This window comes from Saccharomyces cerevisiae, chromosome VII (assembly GCF_000146045.2).
Source record: "Saccharomyces cerevisiae S288C chromosome VII, complete sequence".
Lineage (NCBI taxonomy): Eukaryota > Fungi > Ascomycota > Saccharomycetes > Saccharomycetales > Saccharomycetaceae > Saccharomyces > Saccharomyces cerevisiae.
The window spans coordinates 465,037-479,353 of NC_001139.9; the positions used below are offsets into that span (position 1 = coordinate 465,037).

General features: G+C 38.3%; 7 protein-coding genes across 7 annotated transcripts; 3 read left to right on the forward strand and 4 right to left on the reverse strand.

Moving 5' to 3' along the window:
• Positions 1-6: 6 nt before the first annotated feature.
• On the reverse strand, positions 7-399 carry BIL2 (Bil2p; the record flags this gene model as incomplete). Its single annotated transcript, NM_001180880.3, has 1 exon — positions 7-399. One exon carries the CDS (start codon positions 397-399, stop codon positions 7-9), a length of 393 nt encoding a protein of 130 aa, NP_011500.3.
• A 705-nt stretch (positions 400-1,104) lies between these two features.
• PUF4 (Puf4p) lies at positions 1,105-3,771 on the forward strand (the record flags this gene model as incomplete). The annotated part of the gene is made up of 1 exon (NM_001180879.1): positions 1,105-3,771. The coding sequence occupies one exon, from the start codon at positions 1,105-1,107 to the stop codon at positions 3,769-3,771; it is 2,667 nt and encodes an 888-aa protein (NP_011501.1).
• A 284-nt stretch (positions 3,772-4,055) lies between these two features.
• On the reverse strand, positions 4,056-7,262 carry PDR1 (drug-responsive transcription factor PDR1; the record flags this gene model as incomplete). Its single annotated transcript, NM_001180878.1, has 1 exon — positions 4,056-7,262. One exon carries the CDS (start codon positions 7,260-7,262, stop codon positions 4,056-4,058), a length of 3,207 nt encoding a protein of 1,068 aa, NP_011502.1.
• A 556-nt stretch (positions 7,263-7,818) lies between these two features.
• Positions 7,819-9,240, forward strand: ERG4 (delta(24(24(1)))-sterol reductase; the record flags this gene model as incomplete). The annotated part of the gene is made up of 1 exon (NM_001180877.1): positions 7,819-9,240. The coding sequence occupies one exon, from the start codon at positions 7,819-7,821 to the stop codon at positions 9,238-9,240; it is 1,422 nt and encodes a 473-aa protein (NP_011503.1).
• A 212-nt stretch (positions 9,241-9,452) lies between these two features.
• SCL1 (proteasome core particle subunit alpha 1) lies at positions 9,453-10,211 on the reverse strand (the record flags this gene model as incomplete). The annotated part of the gene is made up of 1 exon (NM_001180876.3): positions 9,453-10,211. The coding sequence occupies one exon, from the start codon at positions 10,209-10,211 to the stop codon at positions 9,453-9,455; it is 759 nt and encodes a 252-aa protein (NP_011504.3).
• Positions 10,212-10,508: 297 nt separating this feature from the next.
• On the forward strand, positions 10,509-11,033 carry MPO1 (2-hydroxy-palmitic acid dioxygenase MPO1; the record flags this gene model as incomplete). The annotated part of the gene is made up of 1 exon (NM_001180875.1): positions 10,509-11,033. One exon carries the CDS (start codon positions 10,509-10,511, stop codon positions 11,031-11,033), a length of 525 nt encoding a protein of 174 aa, NP_011505.1.
• Positions 11,034-11,276: 243 nt separating this feature from the next.
• On the reverse strand, positions 11,277-13,616 carry LEU1 (3-isopropylmalate dehydratase LEU1; the record flags this gene model as incomplete). The annotated part of the gene is made up of 1 exon (NM_001180874.1): positions 11,277-13,616. One exon carries the CDS (start codon positions 13,614-13,616, stop codon positions 11,277-11,279), a length of 2,340 nt encoding a protein of 779 aa, NP_011506.1.
• Positions 13,617-14,317: the final 701 nt, after the last annotated feature.

Below are 14,317 nucleotides of genomic sequence, written 5' to 3' on the forward strand. Positions count from 1 at the left end.
TAAAAGCTAATCATCAGAAGTGCAGCATTCATTGCTAGTATTTAGTGATAAAAATTTTAGAATTTCCATTTCTAATTGTAATTGCTTTTCATTCCAATACATGTTTGAGCTTCTGGGGGGTAAAAATACATTTCCAGACAGGGCGTCAGGTTGAAAGCAGTTACTGAAACATAGAGAGTCGACGTCAGGAGGAGGCTTCAAATGGTTTTCTGAAAGTGATTCGGTCTTATTTTTCCATTTTCTAAAATGGTGAATCCTTTCTCTGGAAATGTGTGATCCCTTTGCCTTTTGTGAAAACTTTTTTAACGAGCTTTTTAGGTTATTAGTTGTCTCAAGAAGGTTTATGGGCCCGCTGGTCTCGATATCTGCGTAATTTAATGGACGTATCGTGTCTTCCATGGAGTGAATTGTGATTTGTGAATTATATCTGTCCAATACCGTTGCCTTGTTGGGAGCTCAGATAGAAAAGACATCTTAATTCCAGACAGTCTATTCTCTGTCTATTTCTCTTTGTGACTGCAAATTTTAATTTGTGACGCCTTTTCTTATTACTCATGTATTTGTCACTCTTGACGATTGTTTTTTTTCTATATTTTTTTTGTTCTGGGGTCCTCCAGAGAATAAAAAATAATGATCAATATAGTAGATAGTATAGTTATATTCTTATTCGTTGCACCTTGTTTAACAAATCACTCAGACTCAAAGAGAATATCGGTTGGTTATCTCTCTCCGAAGGTGAACAGCAAACAGTACCTCACGTCTTTTTTTTGAATAGTTTTTTTTTTTGTTGAAACAGAAAAAAAACTTTCTTCCGTATATTACATTGTACATTATTTTTATTGTATTTTAGTTTCCAACGTTAGGATTTGAGCCGTCATTAATATTATTCGTTTTTGTACACTATTCCAGACGATTTATTTTTAGTACACTTAAAATTCCTGTTGATATTGTCCACTAGTTCTCTTTTCATATTTTATTTTCGCTTATTCTTTAGGTTCTTTTAAGAGTCTCTGTTCATTTTCCGTTCTTACTGTTTCTTTGTCCTCGATATCTTTTAAGAAAGAGAGAACTAAGCGCTGTAACATTTTTAAGTGGACCTACGTTATGTCTACAAAAGGTTTGAAAGAAGAAATCGATGATGTACCATCAGTAGACCCTGTCGTTTCAGAAACAGTCAATTCTGCTTTAGAGCAGTTGCAACTAGATGATCCAGAGGAAAACGCCACCTCTAATGCATTTGCGAATAAAGTTTCTCAAGATTCTCAATTCGCTAATGGCCCTCCGTCGCAAATGTTTCCACATCCACAAATGATGGGTGGAATGGGCTTCATGCCCTACTCTCAAATGATGCAGGTTCCTCATAATCCTTGTCCATTTTTTCCGCCCCCTGATTTTAATGATCCAACAGCACCATTGAGTAGCTCGCCCTTGAATGCAGGCGGTCCACCAATGTTATTCAAGAATGACTCACTTCCATTTCAAATGCTGTCTTCGGGTGCTGCGGTAGCAACTCAAGGTGGACAAAATCTAAACCCATTGATAAATGACAATTCAATGAAGGTATTGCCAATCGCATCGGCTGATCCGTTATGGACTCATTCAAACGTACCAGGATCAGCATCTGTAGCCATTGAAGAAACCACCGCTACTCTACAAGAAAGCCTACCATCTAAGGGCAGGGAGTCTAATAATAAGGCTAGTTCGTTCAGAAGACAAACTTTTCATGCTTTATCACCAACTGACCTTATCAATGCGGCCAACAATGTAACCTTGTCAAAGGACTTCCAATCTGACATGCAGAATTTTTCTAAGGCTAAGAAACCGTCTGTAGGAGCTAACAATACTGCAAAAACCAGAACTCAATCCATATCTTTTGATAATACTCCCTCCTCAACGTCATTTATACCCCCAACCAATAGTGTTTCTGAGAAATTATCCGATTTCAAAATAGAAACCTCGAAGGAGGATTTGATTAATAAAACTGCACCAGCTAAAAAAGAGAGTCCTACAACTTATGGTGCAGCATATCCATATGGGGGACCTTTACTTCAACCAAATCCTATTATGCCAGGCCACCCACATAATATATCCTCCCCTATCTATGGTATTAGATCACCTTTTCCTAATTCTTATGAAATGGGCGCGCAATTTCAACCTTTCTCTCCGATTTTAAATCCTACGAGTCATTCACTAAATGCAAATTCTCCAATTCCTCTAACCCAATCGCCAATTCATCTTGCACCAGTTTTAAACCCTAGTTCAAATTCTGTTGCCTTTTCAGATATGAAGAATGATGGTGGTAAGCCCACCACCGATAACGACAAGGCGGGTCCAAATGTTAGGATGGATTTAATAAATCCTAATCTTGGGCCATCAATGCAACCTTTCCACATATTACCTCCCCAGCAAAACACCCCCCCTCCTCCCTGGCTTTATAGCACTCCACCTCCCTTCAACGCAATGGTTCCGCCTCATTTGTTGGCTCAAAATCATATGCCGTTAATGAATAGCGCCAATAATAAACATCATGGTCGTAATAACAATAGCATGTCAAGTCATAATGACAATGACAACATTGGTAATTCTAATTACAACAATAAAGACACAGGTCGTTCTAACGTTGGTAAAATGAAAAATATGAAAAACAGTTATCATGGCTACTATAATAACAATAATAATAATAATAATAATAACAATAATAATAATAACAGTAATGCTACCAACAGCAACAGCGCGGAAAAACAACGTAAAATTGAGGAGTCGTCGAGATTTGCGGACGCAGTTTTAGACCAATATATCGGAAGTATTCACTCATTGTGTAAAGACCAACATGGTTGTCGTTTTCTGCAAAAGCAGTTGGATATTCTCGGCAGTAAGGCGGCGGACGCAATTTTTGAAGAAACTAAGGATTATACGGTTGAATTGATGACTGATTCATTCGGTAATTATTTGATCCAGAAGCTATTGGAAGAGGTTACCACAGAACAAAGAATCGTACTCACAAAAATATCTTCCCCTCATTTTGTCGAAATTTCCTTAAACCCTCATGGTACTAGGGCATTACAAAAACTCATTGAATGCATCAAAACAGATGAAGAAGCACAGATTGTTGTTGATTCTTTACGCCCTTATACTGTCCAGTTGAGTAAGGATTTAAATGGTAATCATGTTATTCAAAAATGTTTGCAAAGGTTGAAGCCTGAAAACTTCCAGTTTATCTTTGACGCAATCTCTGATAGCTGTATTGATATTGCTACTCATAGACACGGGTGTTGCGTTTTGCAACGTTGTCTAGATCATGGGACTACAGAACAATGTGACAATCTGTGTGATAAGTTGCTAGCCCTTGTTGATAAATTAACTTTGGATCCATTTGGCAACTATGTGGTGCAATATATAATTACCAAAGAGGCTGAGAAGAACAAATATGATTATACGCATAAAATTGTCCACCTGTTGAAACCAAGAGCCATCGAACTTTCTATCCATAAATTTGGATCAAATGTGATTGAAAAAATCTTGAAGACAGCTATTGTTTCGGAGCCAATGATTCTGGAAATTTTAAATAATGGTGGCGAGACGGGTATTCAATCATTGTTGAATGATAGCTACGGAAATTACGTTTTACAGACAGCATTAGACATTTCTCATAAGCAAAATGACTATCTCTATAAAAGACTATCAGAGATTGTGGCGCCTTTACTGGTGGGCCCCATAAGAAATACACCTCATGGTAAAAGAATCATCGGAATGTTACATTTAGATTCATAGTTGATACATATATCCTCAGTTTAGCTTTTTTTACGTTAGCCTCATATAATATCTTTTGTACAATACTAAAATACATCATTTTTTTTTTCGTTGAGGATCAAATGAATATCCAAAGCAAAAAAAATAGGAATTTTCACTTTATGGTATACTGGTAAATAGTGTTGAAGAAATAAGAGAAGGAGATGCCCTAGAAAACAGAATGTTCTTATTTAAATAAGTAAACTCAAAAGAAAAAAAAAAGGAAGGAAGTTTTTGAGAACTTTTATCTATACAAACGTATACGTTTAACTATCTGGATAAACGTCGCTCCACAGGATACTGTAGAGGTCCTCAAGATCACCGTTATTAACAAATTCATCTAGTGTCCCCAAATTAAAACTAGTTGCAGAAAAATTGTTACTGTTGTTGTTGTTAATATTGTTAATATTGTTTTTATTGTTGTTGTTGTTGTTGTTGTTGTTATTGATTTCATTTGTGTTCATAAATGGTACTTGTACTGAAGTGGGTATTTGCTGCTGAGCATTGATTGGTTTATTAGATTGGACTTGCGTATTATTTTGCCCATTTGTTGGTTGCGCGTAATCGGGATTGATCATATCAGACACGGATAATGACCTAAATGAAGGCAATTGTGCAAACTCCGGTAGTGAGTTGTTTCTCACTGGGGAAGGTGCTGAGCGACCATTGAATGGCAATTGAGGCGATTCAATGCCATTTAGTAAGCATGAAGTGCCCGTCTTAAGACTTGGGAGATCCGGATTCAAATTTTTTCCCGAATTATGCTTCATCTGCTTATTATCTTCATTTGACATTAGTGGTTCCTGAAACTTTCTATTTTTCAACATTTGTGAGACCGTTAAATGGAATCCTGACTTCTGAACAGGTTCTAATAAAAATCGATAAGCGCAAGAGTTTGTATCCAAGACAAGTTCTATTATACCTTTTAAATCTGGCGCATTCTCATCAATATATTTGGAGATAACATCGAGGTTGGTGCTAGAGGACTCTCCGTATGCCAAAAGCATGATACGAGTGACGATTGTCAGGAAAGAAAAAGCTCTTGTATAGTCTTTAAAGCTTTGGCTGTTGAAGACATGCTCATTGGTCTCATTTTCGGAAAAAATTTTTATATCCAAAAATCTTTTGAAGACTCTAATCATATTCACAACGTCATTTACTTTAATGAATTCGGCCACTGAGAATGCTTGTGATACCAAAATAATGCAACTGATAGAATAATGGGCGAACGAACGGTATACGGAATAATCGTTGTCAAAGTCTAATAAGATTTTGTTCATATCGGTCCATGATTTGTAAATCTTGTGAAGGTATATTTTCAAGTTTTCAATTAGTATTGAGGGCCTTCTGTGCACGCATAATCTGGCGACAATATTATCAGATTCGTTAACCATTCTGCAGAAATGGTGCTCGTAAAATAGAACAAATTTTGAAGCCATAATCTTATCCTCTCTTGAAACTTTGAGTTCAGTACTATCTTTAGAGAATGCAATATCGAACAATTTTCCAGTTTGCTCTTTGATAGCATCATATTTCATTTCTGTTTCGTTAAAAATCTCGAGTACCTCGAAGAGTAGTTTCTCTCTAACAACAGATGGTTTTGATGTATTCCTAATTGACGTGAATTTTTCATTGAATAAAACAGATGATGAGAAATGGCTGACTATTTGTAAGACAGCTAATTCGCCATAGTATTTTAAGTCGGATATGCACATGTTGTCAAAAGCTTCGCTCCTGCGAACTAAGTGGACGTTCTCGATAAAATCTCTATTATCCAAGAACCCAACATCTCGAAAATTCTTAGGTAATAAACAATTGATTTTGGAGTCATCAATGTTCGAAGGATAGCCAAGTTTAGAGGCTAAAGTTTTCTCGAAATAGAAAGCTTTCCACCAGAGATTTCTTCTTCTTTCAGCAAAGTTTTCATCAAGACCCACGTAAAATTCCCACCTTGATAAACCAACTCTTGAAACAAAATGAACTGCTACGTTCAAGACTTTTTCAAAACCGTATATTTCCGATAGCCAAAATAGCAGATCCAAAAAGTATAGAAGTTGCTCTAAATGCGTTATGTCGCATGTGAAGTCCACGTAGTTGTATAATGTAGAATTATAATAGCTGTAACATAAGGCGATTAGCGCCTCTCCAGCTTGACAATAATGGATGAATTCCTGCAAGACATCAATTGACTGCGTGTTTTTAGCCACGGAGGGGTTAGATGTGATTTCCATTAGGAAGTTCTGGTAGGAATTTTTATGCATATCCAACATCTTCAATAAAATGCCAAACATGCTGATATCATTATTCATTTCGCTTAGTAGCTCAGAATTACTTATTCCGGTTATATTTCTCACAAAGGGCTGCGGTAAGTGATTTATCACTAACGCAACATGCGATTTTGTGTGTGCTGTATTCGGGCTCCCTGCAGATGATATCGAAGATGGGGTTGAAGGTAAAAGATTCATTTTCTGTAGGTAGTTTTCCAGGGGATTAGCTATGGAGACACAGCCTTGGTTGATGTGATGAAAACAAACGTCGAAAAACCTTAACATGATGTATATGGTTTCCTTGGCGGTCCTGGGAAAAATCTCGCATTTGGATTTGGATCTATAATTTTGGAAACATTTACCAATACCTTGAAGTGACAAAAATTGGAAAGGAGAGTACAAACCAAAGATTTCGTCGATCAAAGGTTGACTAGAAGTATCTTGGTCCTTCTTATTGTTTGACCAAGCGGCATATCTTGTCAAATGTACCACATCACAGTATTTGTTTTTCATCAATTGAGTTTCTATTGATTTATTAGGGTAAAATTTCGTTGTTGCTAATTCTTTGGTCCTCACTTTGGGTTCCCATCGCTTAAGCAAGTCACTTATCTGAAGTTCAATGCTCTCGATGGCTGAGGTTACATGTGTACCTAAATGAGCCATCTCCTTCAAATTTTTCAGAGTGGTTTGTAGAGATGTCAAAGTTGCCTGTGATTCGCTATCGTCTTCATAAAAACCGTTTCTATTCACATCGTCGTCATTCTTCCCATCACTTCCGCTATTATCACCACTACTACGACCACCTAGCTTGAAATTCTCAAAAAATTTCGTTGGTTGTTCCACTGCGCATGGCCCGTCTGTACATCGCTGAGGATTAGAAAAAGAAGTCGAACTGGAATCTGTTTCCTCTTTGACTTGTACGGTTGTACCTTCCAAACTCGTCTTGTGAAGGTTTTTTATTCGAGCGCCACCTTGTCTAGTGCTGAACGTGCACTCACATGAATATATCTCACAGCTTGCGCAGGGAAACTTCCCATTACATTTTATCTTTCTTTTTCTACAGTTATCGCACGCTTTACTTACTTTCGACCTTGGCTTACGAATCTTGCCGCTGAAACCTGTAGAAAAGTTGCTGGAGTCCGCGGACGATTCTGTATCCGGACCCGTCTCAATATGTACACCGTTCTTAGGTGTCAAGCCTCGCATCTTCCAGTTTCTTGGATTCTTTTCTGTATATTCTTGGCTGAGATGAATAGTTAGCAAGTGATGTGCAAATTGTCTTTTTTTAGCCAAAACTCACTCCTGGTAATGTCTATATGGCCGCTATGGTCCTGCTATCATGCTATTGTTGACAATGAAAGAGTGGCTGATCATGTGTAATAGGCGAATAAGGTTGTTTTGAAGAGCTTTAATTAGCGCCTCTTATTGCCACTCATTAGGTCTTGAACAAGAAAAGAAACTCCATTTAGGGTATGCGTCTGTTTCCAACAAAGCCCTATTGGACCCTGAGAATGTAAATCAGGGCTCGTTTCTTCTCGTTTAATAACTAAACGAGACTCATTTCTTTTTCGTTCCTTGGCGCTATTTTCGTGCATCCCGTAATTGCCGGTATTACGCGATCGTTTGGCGTTACTATGGAAAAGCAGAATTATATATCCTCGAGGAAAAATTACCAAACAGTGGTAATAACGTAGGAATGTAGTTCAGTTATGTAGATAGGCAGATACGGATATTTACGTAGTGTACATAGATTAGCATCGCTATGGCAAAGGATAATAGTGAGAAGCTGCAGGTGCAGGGAGAGGAGAAAAAGTCCAAGCAACCGGTTAATTTCCTGCCTCAGGGTAAATGGCTGAAGCCAAATGAAATCGAATATGAGTTTGGTGGGACTACTGGTGTTATTGGTATGCTGATCGGGTTTCCACTGCTAATGTACTATATGTGGATTTGTGCGGAATTTTATCACGGTAAGGTTGCCCTACCCAAGGCTGGTGAATCGTGGATGCACTTTATCAAGCACCTATACCAGTTAGTCTTGGAGAACGGTATCCCAGAAAAGTATGACTGGACTATTTTCTTAACATTTTGGGTGTTTCAGATCATTTTCTACTATACGTTGCCCGGGATTTGGACAAAAGGTCAACCATTGTCTCATTTGAAGGGAAAACAATTGCCTTACTTTTGTAATGCCATGTGGACCTTGTATGTAACTACCACTTTGGTCTTGGTTTTGCACTTTACCAATCTTTTTAGATTGTATGTCATTATTGACCGTTTTGGGAGGATCATGACATGTGCCATTATTTCAGGGTTTGCCTTCTCCATCATATTGTACTTATGGACTTTATTTATCTCACATGACTATCATAGAATGACAGGAAACCATCTATATGATTTCTTCATGGGAGCTCCACTAAACCCTAGGTGGGGGATTTTGGACTTGAAGATGTTTTTCGAGGTTAGATTACCTTGGTTCACCCTTTACTTTATCACTTTGGGTGCCTGTTTGAAGCAGTGGGAGACTTACGGCTATGTGACACCACAATTGGGGGTTGTCATGTTAGCTCATTGGTTGTACGCGAACGCATGTGCTAAAGGTGAAGAATTGATTGTTCCAACCTGGGACATGGCTTACGAAAAGTTTGGATTTATGCTGATCTTCTGGAATATTGCCGGTGTCCCATACACTTACTGTCATTGTACGTTGTATTTGTACTACCATGACCCATCTGAATATCACTGGTCTACACTGTACAATGTTTCGCTGTACGTTGTTCTATTATGCGCCTACTACTTCTTTGACACGGCAAATGCTCAGAAAAATGCCTTCAGAAAGCAAATGTCTGGTGACAAGACAGGTAGGAAGACTTTCCCATTTTTGCCATACCAAATTTTGAAGAATCCAAAGTATATGGTTACCTCCAATGGATCGTACCTATTGATTGATGGTTGGTACACTTTGGCTAGAAAAATTCACTACACTGCCGATTGGACTCAATCTCTCGTTTGGGCCTTGTCTTGCGGGTTCAACTCGGTGTTCCCATGGTTTTTCCCAGTATTCTTCCTTGTTGTCCTGATTCACAGAGCCTTCAGAGACCAAGCAAAATGTAAGAGAAAGTACGGAAAAGATTGGGATGAGTATTGTAAACATTGCCCTTACGTCTTTATTCCTTATGTTTTCTAGTTATTTTCTTTTTCTATCCACTTCATTAACTTATTTTACAGTTTGTATATAAAAGTATTGATGTATTTACGCGACAAAAGGGCTTGAAAAGATTCGATTTTCTATTACTTGATCTACTTTTTCCTATAAAATAAATCCTAAATGAAACGTGTCCATACATATATTGAGTGTTGACGCGTGTGATTTCACATTATGTTGTGGCAGGAAGTATGTTAATCTTGTTCAGCAATTGCTACTAGCCTTTCTTCGATGTTCTCAGCACTCAAGGTAAAGAATTTGTCCTTTGTAGCGACACCGACTTCCAAGTCATTCTTTGAAAATTCGGTACCCAGTGCGTCAATCATATGAGTAATAGCAAATTCTACCACCTTCTCCCATGATTCTTCATTAATATGGTCGATTTTACTCTTTTTGAAATGGTTTTCTAAGTTTGTTGTGATCTCCTGTTGTTTTGGTCCTGTCGCAGTAGCTTTGTAGCCAACGTAATAACCTGCAGGGTCAGTTTTGTAAATGGAGGGACCCAATTCTTCATCTACCGAAACAAATGTGAGTATAACACCTAATGGTCTCATATATGCTCTTTGAGTATAGATTTGGGAAAGGTTAGCCATTCTCTTAGCCAATACATCGCATGGCATATCATAACCATATTTATAACGGAATTCTGCAGCCTCAGCCTTGGCTCTTAGGGCCGCATTTCTTGCATCCGGTATTGGTCCGTTCACTACCATACCAATTGTTCTTGAAATACAAAAAATATACGAAACAGTAGTTGGATCCAACAGTTTATCAGGGACCTTTTTCTGACTTATCACCACTGTACAATCTTTACCTCTGACCGCTAGTGAGTTTATGTTAGTTTGATTAGTCGCTTTAAAGGCATATTCTACTTGATATAAACGACCCTCGGGGGAAAAGATAGTGATGTGCCTGTCATAACCAGCAGCAGATGCAGCAGCAGCACCCGACATGATTGTAATATGTTTTTTTCGCTTTGCTTCGTCTCTGCCCTTATATGATTTAGCATGAAGATTATAATGAGTTAGCCATTTAACTTACTCTATCCTTACGGTGGCAAATTGGTGTGTGCCCTTCGTCTATTGTGATATCATAATTAAGGATCGCGATTACCATTATAAGAGGATGGGGAAAAGGAATGCCAAGGTAAATCCAGGAAAGTGAAACTTGGGAGTTTGTTTGGAGGATATGTATATAAATATACGAGGTTTTGAGAATATAGTCTCTTCTTCTGTTATAAAAGAATAAATATGGGCGAAGGTTTGCTGGATTTAAGATCTCAGCTTGGATTTTACAAGTTTTACCACCACAATCCTAAGAACGTTTTGATCCATTCCATATTTGTCCCCACAATCCTATTTAGTGGTAGCTGTATGCTCCACAGAGTCAAAATATATCAGAGTATTTCATTGACTGCTGTGCTAAGCGTTTTATTTTCCATATTTTATTGTCTTCTGTATTTACCCACAGGGCTATTAGCAGGAGTTCTCTTGCTTTTGTTAAATCTTGCACTCATCGATCACAGGGTTGATTTAACATTTAAGCAGGAACTGGGTTTGTTTACTATTGGTTGGATTTTCCAATTTGTTGGCCATGGTGTCTTTGAGAAAAGGAGGCCAGCGTTAATTGACAATCTAGTTCAGAGCTTGGTGCTGGCACCATATTTTATAATGTTCGAGTTCCTTTTCAAATTGGGTTTCATGCCTAGATTAAAGGCAACTCTCGAACATGATCTTGAAATTAAGCAAAGAAATTTGCGGATGCAAAGACAATAAAGAGGGATAATGTTGCATTTAAAGTACATGTTCCTCTGTAGCATTCACAAAACCTGCATGCATTAACAAGGGCTAGCATTATAAACTTCATCAATGATGTTATAGTCAAATAAATAAATAATTAGTGAGTACGTTAGATTACGTATTAATAATAAATAAGTAGTTTGGTTTTAGAAAAGGATGGTGTGCTTGTCGCTGAGACACATGTTATTGACGCCAGGTTTGGACGTTGTTTTTCACTGTCTACCAATCCTGGTGGACTTTATCGAAAGTAGTTGTAACAGCTTTTCTTTTTGGAACGTTGTCAAATTTTAATAATTTTGATCCACCTTCCAAGAATGAGTATTTCTCTCTTCTCAAAGCTTCGTATCTGGAAATGTATTCTTCCTTTTGCAATGTAATACCAATATCATCAAGACCGTTAACTAGGCAGTGCTTTCTGAAAGGTTCTATTTCAAAATGATCAACGAGCACATTGCCATCGGAATCCAAAATTTTTTGATTTGGTAAATCGACGCAGAGCTTACCACCCTTATTAGCAATAGGGATCAATTTGTCAATGATTATTTGTTGATCCAATCTAATAGGTAATAAGCCGTTCTTGAAAGAGTTGTTGTAGAAAATATCACCGTAAGAAGGTGCAATGATGGATTTTATACCAAAGTCTTTTAGAGCCCATGGTGCGTGTTCTCTGGAAGAACCACATCCGAAATTGTCACCAGTAACAACCAATATTTCAGCTTCCCTCCAAGGTTCAACATTTAATACAAAATCGGTTTCTTGATCCTTACCTTGATCGTCTTTACGGAAACGCCATTCATAAAACAACCCTTTTTTCAAACCCGTTCTCTTAATTGTCTTTAAAAATTGCTTTGGGATAATAGCGTCTGTATCAACATTGGCCTTATCTAATGGTGCGCTAATACCTTCCAAAGTCAAAAATGGCTTCATGCCGGAAGAGCTAGGTTTAGCAGGTGTATCATCTGACTTCACTGGAATATCTTTTAATTCATCATTGGCAATATCTTGGGGAGCGTCTTCGGGTTGGACAGGTTCAGCGTGATCGTAAGCAGCACTTTCAAGCTCTTTTTCATCTTCGGAAGTGACCTCAACCTTTGGACTACTTTGGTCTTGATCCTTATATTCGAATTCTCTAATATCTACGAAGTGACCTGCGATACCTGCAGCAGCCGCCATGGCTGGGGACATTAGATGTGTACGAGACAAGGCACCTTGACGACCTTCGAAATTTCTGTTGGAAGTAGAAGCACAACGTTCATAGGCATCCAAAATATCAGGGTTCATACCTAAACATATTGAACAACCAGCTTCTCTCCATTCAAAACCAGCTTCTTGGAAAATCTTGTCCAAACCTTCTGCTTCGGCTTGTTTTTTGACCAAACCAGATCCCGGAACAACCATAGCTAATTTGATGTTACTAGCCAATTTTTGACCCCTAACTACAGCTGCAGCACTTCTTAAATCTTCAATACGGCCATTGGTACAAGATCCAATAAAGACTTTATCTACTTTGATGCTCTTTAGCGGTGTGTTAGGTTCCAAACCCATATAGGCTAAGGCTCTTTCCATACCAGATTTCTTTATTGGGTCTGTAACATTTTTTGGATCTGGTACGGAACCAGTAATTGGTAAGGCATCTTGAGGAGAAGTACCCCATGTAATAGTTGGAATCACGTCGACAGCTTCAATGTTGATTTCGTGGTCAAATTTGGCACCTTCGTCTGTTTTCAAAGTTTTCCAGTAGGCAACAGCCTTTTCCCATTCGGCACCTTTTGGAGCCAAAGGTCTGCCTTTGGTGTATTGGAAAGTAGTTTCGTCTGGTTTAATCATACCTGCTCTTGCACCAGCTTCGATGGCCATGTTACACATGGACATACGTGCTTCCATAGAAAGAGCTTCAATGGCTTCACCTGCGAATTCAATAACGCAACCAGTACCACCTGCAGTACCTATCAGACCAATAATATACAAAATCAAATCTTTAGATGTGATACCAGGTGATAGCTTACCATTAACAGTAATTCTCATGTTTTTCGATTTAGCTTGGATAATTGTTTGAGTGGCCAAGACGTGTTCAACTTCAGAAGTACCAATACCAAAGGCCAGCGAACCAAAGGCACCGTGAGTAGAGGTATGAGAGTCACCACAAACAACAGTGGTACCTGGTAAAGTGAAACCTTCTTCGGGACCGATGGTGTGGACGATACCTTGTCTGGCATCACTCATACCGAAATATGGAACGCCGAACTGTTTAACATTATTCTCTAAAGTTTTGACTTGTAAACGCGAATCAGTTTGCTTGATAAATGTGTCTAGTGATTTGAAATTCTTTCTTGATTCAGTTGGAATATTATGATCTACAGTAGCTAGAGTACAATCAACTCTTCTGACCTTTCTGCCGGCATTTTCTAGGCCTTCGAAAGCTTGTGGAGAGGTGACTTCATGAACCAAGTGTCTGTCGATATACAACAAAAAGGAACCATTTTCATCTTGATGGACAACATGTGCATCAAAAACCTTATCGTAAAGAGTTCTTGGACCCTTGGATGGAGTGTAAACCATGATTTAAAACAGCAAATAATAAAAATCGATAGCGACAAAAACTGTCAATTTCAATATTCTTTATATTTGTTGACTGCTTAGATATTTTGAGAAAATTCAGCGGAAACAGCGTGATGAGTGAGTTAAGTTCTGCTGTTTAAATAAGTATTCAACTACTATTGAAGCCGACTCATGAAGCCGGTTACGGACAAAACCGGGCAAATTTCGCCGGTCCCGGAATTTTCGTTTCCGCAATAAAAGAACCGCTCATCATCATAGCGCCAGGGTAGTATACTATAGAAGGTCAGACTAAACTGAGTCATCTAGAGTAATGACGCCTTAGTAGCTTTTACATCTTCATAAGAAAAGGAAACTTGTAGAATGGCCTGGCGATTTGTTTGCTTTCTTGTGATGAAGAAATTTCGATGCGATTAACCGGCAAAATCAGTAAAGGTATTTCGCGGAGGCGGCCTTCAATCATCGAATACTACGTCTTAATATGATGTACTGTGGTTCATATTTTCAAGTAGTGTTAGTAAATTTGTATACGTTCATGTAAGTGTGTATCTTGAGTGTCTGTATGGGCGCATAAACGTAAGCGAGACTTCCAAATGGAGCAAACGAGAAGAGATCTTTAAAGTATTATAGAAGAGCTGGGCAGGAACTATTATGACGTAAAGCCTTGACCATAATAAAGACGATTCTTTGTCCCTCTATACAAA